The sequence below is a fragment of the Mandrillus leucophaeus genome, unplaced genomic scaffold, assembly GCF_000951045.1.
Source record: "Mandrillus leucophaeus isolate KB7577 unplaced genomic scaffold, Mleu.le_1.0 Scaffold69, whole genome shotgun sequence".
In the NCBI taxonomy this organism is placed as follows: Eukaryota; Metazoa; Chordata; class Mammalia; order Primates; family Cercopithecidae; genus Mandrillus; species Mandrillus leucophaeus.
This window is the reverse complement of record NW_012107474.1, coordinates 3433821-3441152: the sequence shown is the minus strand read 5'-3', so window position 1 is coordinate 3441152 and position 7332 is coordinate 3433821. Positions and strand designations below refer to the sequence as shown.

General features: G+C 53.2%; 1 protein-coding gene across 3 annotated transcripts in view; it reads left to right on the top strand.

Moving 5' to 3' along the window:
• Positions 1–6885, top strand: part of UBASH3A (ubiquitin associated and SH3 domain containing A) — a 47773-nt gene extending 40888 nt beyond the window's left edge. Inside the window, exons 11-14 of one of the 3 annotated variants that reach the window (XR_001008495.1) lie at positions 1190–1334; positions 1894–2158; positions 3061–3170; positions 5881–6885. Coding sequence is in view for 2 of the 3 variants with exons in the window: in XM_012002567.1 (XP_011857957.1) it covers positions 1190–1334; positions 2052–2158; positions 3061–3170; positions 5881–6018 (500 nt within the window). In the remaining variant the exon portion in view is untranslated. The remainder of the gene's footprint in view (positions 1–1189; positions 1335–1893; positions 2159–3060; positions 3171–5880) is intronic. The other 2 variants (XM_012002567.1, XM_012002568.1) reach the window with 2 other exon arrangements.
• The last annotated feature ends 447 nt before the right edge of the window (positions 6886–7332 follow it).

Here is a 7332-nt window from a genome sequence, read left to right as displayed (position 1 = left end):
CCACACACACCACACGCCATACACACACACCACACACACCACACACACTATAGACACCACACACACCACACACACCACACACACCACACACCACACACACACCACACACCACACACACACCACACACCACACACACCACACACCACACACACACCACACACACCAAACGCCATACACACACACACCACACACACACCACACGCTACACACACCACATGCCACACACACACACCATACACACCCACACACACCACACACCCACACACACCAGGCACCCACACACACACCACACACCACAGGGAGGAGTCAGGGAGGACTCGGGTGCCTGGTTGAGGAAGGAGGACTCGGGGGCCTGGTTGATGGGGAAGGACTCGGGGGCCTGGTTGATGGGGAGGACTCAGGAGCCTGGTTGATGGGGGAGGACTCAGCGCCCTGGTTGATGTGGGAGAACTAGGGGATCTGGTTGATGGGGGAGGACTCAGGGGCCTGATTAACTTGCTTTAACTCTCTTTTCTAAGTATGCTTGATGAAAGAGCTCCTTCCATGGACCTAAATCACATTTGAGGAACTAATTTTATGCCCAGCATTTGAGTTCCCAGTGAAAACATTCAGGTCCTTTTTTCCACTCAAAAAGAGGTGGACTTACTTTATGGCTCTTCCTTTAATCAAAATATAAAATGTTCTGGAAGTGTGAGTTGCAGGGAGTCAGAATGTTCCAGAAGATGGCTCCTTCTACTGTTCACCTCTTGCCCAATCTGTGTAAGTGTTTATCAGGAAAGGGCCTCATGAGGCCAGCATTCTTCGAGATGGGTCACATCTTGTCCATTGATCATTGGATCCGCCATGTTGGAGGATGCGGGTGGTGGGCTGGTTTCATGGGTGCTCAGGTGAGCCCCAGCATGAGCCTGCTGCCTGGGACACTCACCAGCTCTTGGGAGACTCTGGTCCTTCCTGGCACATGGGGGGCCATCACTCCTCTGATACCTTCCCACTGCTCATCAGTTTTGACCTCAGAAATAGCATGGCTATTCCTAATCACAGAACGGTATTTGCCAAGAAGAAAATCACACTGTTTAAAAGGTATGATTTAGACTTGTGTGTGACGGTCTTAGATCTAAAAGGAGACTTATTTATGCAAAGTCAGGGTGGATGTTGAGGATGATAAACACTTGTATTCTGTTGAGTCCAGAACTCAAACTGGAGGAAAAAATCAAGATACGAGTGGAACCTGGAATCTTTGAATGGACAAAATGGGAAGCTGGAAAAACCACCCCAACCCTCATGAGCCTGGAAGAGCTGAAAGAGGCGAATTTCAACATCGACACTGATTACAGGTATGCTGTTCGAAAGTTCTCTGCCACTGGGCCTTTTCCAGTTCCTATTAAGGAAAAATTTCATGACACTGTTAAAGTGGTGAGAAAGACTTTATTCAAGAGGGACTGCTGCAGTGGGGTTTTGCAGCAGGGGAGAGAGGTGGGGCTCAACTCCGAATACAAGGAAAAGTGGGGAGTTATAGCCACAGAGCAGGGTGGGAGTTGGTGGATGGCAAATTCCTGAGAAGGTGGGTCATTCTTGCTAAACTAACCTAAATGGGGACTCTTGGTAAAGGCAGGCCGAGGTGATCAGACATCACCTGGTGGGGGTGGTAGAGGACAAGGAACTTGATCAGATTTCGAGGGTAAGAGGTTCTTGCTAAATTCACTCTGCAAGAACAGACACAGAAGCCCAAGGGTCAAGACCTCATCGAGAAGAAGGTTCAGAAGAGCTGGACTGGAGTTTGGTCAAGGAGAGAGTCTTTGTCATTCTCCACCCATGTCTGACTCTGCCATCGCAGAGCCCTCCTGGTGTTGAGTAAGAATGTGTGCTGGAGATTGACTGTCAGTGCTTTGCCAGTTTTCAGCACAAAACTGGAGCCTCCCTGTTGACCACGAGCCTGCCTGGAGGCAGAGCCATCCCGGAAGAATGTTCTCCTTCCCCAGCTAACCGTAGCCACGCCCTCCTAATCCCTACCGAAGGGCCAGGGCAGCAGCCTCTCCATCTCCTCCTTCCAGGCCCGCATTTCCCCTGTCTGCCCTCATGCCGGCCGAGAGCTACCAGGAGTATGTGGACAGGTGCACGGCGAGCGTGGTGCAAATTGTCAACACCTGCCCACAGGACAGTAAGTGCCTCACCATCCTCTGTATGAACGGCCCCTGGGGCTTGGGGAATTATCTCTGAGATGGAAATTGGCCAATTTTTGGAACCGATGAATGCCCCCACTTCCCCTGCCGCCCACCCCCCATTCTCCAGCAACAAAGTGTTCATCGCCGCTGCTACTGCTGCAGTAACCACGTGCATAGACACGCACTCCCCTGCCGCCCAGGCCCTGAGACCCCCCAATCCTGGTACTGAGTGCTGATGGGACCCAGGCCAGCAGGGTCAGCACAAACCACCCGTGTCCAAGGGATTTGAGGCAGCTTCTTGGGAAACAAAAGAGACAGAGAGAAAGAACAACCAACTTCCAGGTGGAGCCCCCTTCCCTGACCATCACACGGGTCTCCTAACCCTCCCGTATTGCTTTGTCCTGGATGAAGCATATGCAGAAGCGCTGGCTTCCCACACCTTCCCCCGAGCTCGCAGGGACACGCGCGTCACCTGAGCGAGGCCCACTCGGCCTGTGGTCCCAGGTGTTCTTATCTAAAGCAGGAGTCGTAGCAGGCTCATGTGATAAAACCACCGGCTGACCTTTCTCAAGTGAATCAGCCTGGGCGGCAGCCACCGCTACATCCCTGTCTGTGGCTGACGGGACCGAGGCAGCCGGCCACCACGGGGGTGGCTCAGCTCACTTCCTAGGCCTCCCTGAGGCTGGTGGGCAGCTGCTGAGTACAGGGGAATCCACGAGCGAGGGTGGGATGCAGGCGTCACTAAGCGGTTACCAGCCACACTACTTCTAGCCCAGGGGTCTCGCCAGGCTTTGGGGCACTCTGAGGTAGCTCTGCCCCCACCAGTTTGGGGACCCTGGTCTAACAAAAGGTGCTCTCTGGGGCTGCTTTGACCTGGAGGTGTTCTTGTTTCACACAGCGGGCGTCATCCTCATCGTGAGTCACGGCTCCGCGCTGGACTCCTGCACGCGGCCACTGCTCGGGCTGCCACCCCGGGAATGTGGGGATTTTGCCCAGCTCGTGAGAAAGGTACGTGCCCACTCTTGGCTTTTCGGGCTGCAAAGTCAAGCACCCCGAAGACACAGGTTTATCACATCCACTTCTCAGAACGAAAACAAGTGTCTGGCTGGCCCAGGGCCGCCAGGATCCACGTGCCCCTGGAGACTGTGCCCACCTGCTCTTGTGTGAAGGGCGACTTCGGGCCGGGGCTGGTGGATAAGTCAGTCATCCTCATCATCATTGGTCACTTGCCAATTTTTTACCAGTCAGCTCACGCCATAACCCCTTGCAGCTCTTGTAGAAAAATGGACAGTCTGCCGGACGTGGTGGCTCACGCCTGTAATCCCAGCCCTTTGGGAGGCCAAGATGGGTGGATCATGAAGTCAGGAGATCAAGACCATCCTGGCTAACATGGTGAAACCCTGTCTCTACCGAAAATACAAAAATTAGCCGGGCGTGGTGGCGGGTGCCTATAGTCCCAGCTACTTGGGAGGCTGAGGCAGGAGAATGGCGTGAACCCGGGAGGCGGAGCTTGCAGTGAGCCAAGATCACACCCCTGCACTCCAGCCTGGGCCACAGAGCGAGACTCCGTCCCAAAAAAAAAGAAAGAAAAACAGACAGTTCAGGAAGGAGTCAGCAGTTTGGATGAGGAGGGAAGAAACGACAGTAGTACTCACTTCTGGCCTCTTCTGGGGACCTGGGGCAGGGTGGCTGGTGGATGAAGAGGAGCCCCTTGATCCTCTTGCCCTTGGAGTCACCCAGCATGGAACAAGCTTGAGCTAGTTGTAGCTGTCAGAGTGCTCAGGTGCTGGCAAGGGCCTTGTGAATGACAAACAGAGGATAATGCACAAGTGGCATCTTGAACAACCTTGATTATCACCCAGCAAAGCGAGAGGGTGCCGTCCAGTCCATGGGTGAATTGAGGCAGGCAAGCTCAGGAGTGTAGATCCCGCCCGAGGCCCAGCCCTTCCCTGCAGATCTACTCAAGGCTGGACTCCCCATGGTTCTGACCTTTTTATGACATTCGTGAGTCCATTGGTCAGTGCTCAGGCAGCATGTGCAGCACGGACAATGCCTGGCATCGGAGGGACTTGAGGCCCTGACCTGGCTTCTTCACACAGCACTGCCACAGGACCACACTGGCCACAGCTTGTTCACCATAAGTTGTGGGCAAGAGAGGGTGTTGCTGAGTCCCCCCAAGCAGTCGGGGGCTTCAGAGGAGCCCAACTCCCAGACCCAGTTCAGTGACGCCAGCCAGGCGCCTGCAAGAGGGCTTAGCTCTCTAGCTGCACCTGCCTTAGCAGCTGGATGAGAGCTTACGCACACGAGGAACATGCCTGCCACGGGTCATTGTCACTCAGCAAGTTGGCATCAGACACCCGAATCCCCCTGTCTTGCTCCATTTTCCTCTGCACCTGAGTAGAAACAGGCTTCCCCGGCAAAATGTTTCCAGGGTGGTGTGTCCCAATTATGATCCAGACGTTTCCAAACGCTCTGGGTTCCTGAGCCACCAGGTGAGCATTGTCCAAACAGAGCTGCTCAACCCCCCCAGGTCACACTGGTAGAGGTCTGCATGGATTTTCCTGGGGACTGTCCGGGCAGCCCCGGCACCACCTGCTCCCAAAGTGCTGCTTTTGTTTCTTTCTGCAAATGGATCTCCCACACACGTGCTCTGGTGCATCCCTCCTGTCCCTGCCCGCCTTCCCACAGCCCCATATACACATACCAAGCCCCCAGCCCCAGGCGCTCCTGGGGGTCCCTGTAACCAAGGGTGGCAGCACGGCACACGGCAGCTGCTGACAATTCCCCAAATCCATGAGCCTTTGTGGCCAAAGCTCCACCGGCTCCTTGGACCCTTCACCCCCTTCCATAGATGCCAATCCGGAACTTCCAAGCTCCTGGACTTTCTTATCACGTGGTGTCCACCCTGCCCCCACCCCAAAATAAGCTGGACTTGCTCATGCGTATCAGAAAATGCAAAGGGGGCTCTGCCAAAAGATAGGTCCCCATATCAGGGCAGCTGGAAAGGGAGCACTCAGGACCCTCCCCGGCCAGCCCATCACCGCCCCCCGCCCACGGCCTCTACAAGCACGAGGAGAGAATCACCCCAGAGTCAACACCAGCCTCGCTCGGATCCCCCTGCCCGTTGGCATTTTTGTAAATTTCATCTGCCTGAGGAATTTCTAGACATTAGAAAGAGGACGGAAAAAAAGAAAAGCAAAAGACAAATAAAAGGCTTCACCACAAAGCTTTGTTCTCACACATGCATTTCACAGATGAAGGGATGGAGGTCGGAAGGTTCACTTTGTGCTTTTCTTTTGGGTCTGAAAACTCAATGTCTGTGTGTTTTTGTGATGCTGAATGTGAGAACATAAGTCACTCCTTAAGTGGTGGACAGCAATCTCCACCTCGGCCTGCAGACCTTTGTGGTGGGGGTCGTTCTGTGCATTGTAGGATGCACCACCTTGTAGGACCTCTGCCTGCTAGGTGTCGGCAGCACCTCCATCTTCAGTTGTGACAATCAGAAATGTCTCCAGAATTACCCAGTGTCCCCTGGCTAGGGGACATCCCCCACGGGGCACCGCCTGGGCAGATGTTGGTGCCATTTGATGGTGGCAGTGCCAGCCTGGGCAGTCACAGACCCTCCAAAATAGAGAAGCGCCTGACCATTGGCTTTGGAGATAGTCTGAAGTTGATGGACTTGTAAGATATTAACAAGTGATTTAAAACTCCGTTCTAGATCCCTTCCCTGGGCATGTGCTTCTGTGAAGAAAATAAAGAGGAAGGAAAATGGGAGTTGGTGAACCCACCAGTGAAGACCCTCACCCACGGGGCGAACGCAGCATTTAACTGGAGGAACTGGATCTCAGGCAACTGAGAGCCACGGTGATGTTCTCATAACCTCAGAGTGGAGAGGCAGAGACCATGTGCAGAGGCTGGGAGATGCTGCTCTTTCCAGAGGCGTCTTAGTCTCACCCAATGTGATTTGTAAAAGCACAAGACGCACTTTTATATTCCGGAATATTTCCCTCCAACTTTCGCCTTTGTAACTCCCATCTGTGGACCCATCCTCCACCAGCTCAGCTGTGGGAAGCACAGGGCAGATGGCTGGGTGAGGACGCCACCCTGAAGCACGTACACCGAGTGTCTGCAGCTGGAGACACAACTGCTCGGGACTCTAAATTCCAGGAGTTAAAGACTCACCACACACGAAGGATCTAACCACTTCATTTTCCATGGTCTGATCATTAAATTCCCAATCGTTTTTTCTTTTTCTGCGTCCATCACTCTTTAGCCATATCCACATGGGCTAAAACAGGTGTAATAGTCAATAAAATGGGCCCAGAATACCGTCTACCAGCTCAAAACTGGGTTGCTGTTCAGTGCTGTCAACACTCATGTTACTATATCTCTGTGGTTGCTGTAACCAATGACCACAAACCTGGTGGTCATGGAAAGAACACAAAATTCACACACACACATACATGCACATACACACACGCACATATGCATACACACACAGGCACACACGTGCATGCACACACACAAATACATGCACATACACATACGCACACAGATGCACACGCACACGCACGCATGCACACGTGCAGGTACACAAGCAAACACACACACAAACACATGCATACATGCACGCATGCAGACACATACATGCACACGAGCACACACAAATGCACACATTCGCACACACGCACATGAAGGCATACACATGCAATGCACACAAACACATGCACACACAGGCACACACATGTTCACATGCACACACACACACGCTTACTCTCCTACAGTTCCGGAGGCCGGAATTTTGTCAGCAGGCTACATTCCTTCTGGAGGCTCCAGGAGAGGATCCTTTCCTTGCTTTTTCTCGCTTTTAGAGGCCACTTGCACCCTCCCTCCTCAAGGACGGTGGCATAGCAGTCTCCAAGCTCTCTCGATCTCTGCCTTCACAGCCACATCGCCTTCTCTGCCTCTGACCCTCCTGCCTCCCTCCTACAAAGGCCCTTGTGTTGACATCAGGCCCACCCCATAACCCAGGATGAATTCTCATCTCACGAGCCTTAACCACAGGTGCAAATTTCCTTTTGCCACATAAAGTTGCATATTCCCTGGTCCCGGGGATTAGGACGTGCACATCTTTGAGGGTTATCCTGTAGCCTGCCATAACATACCCCAA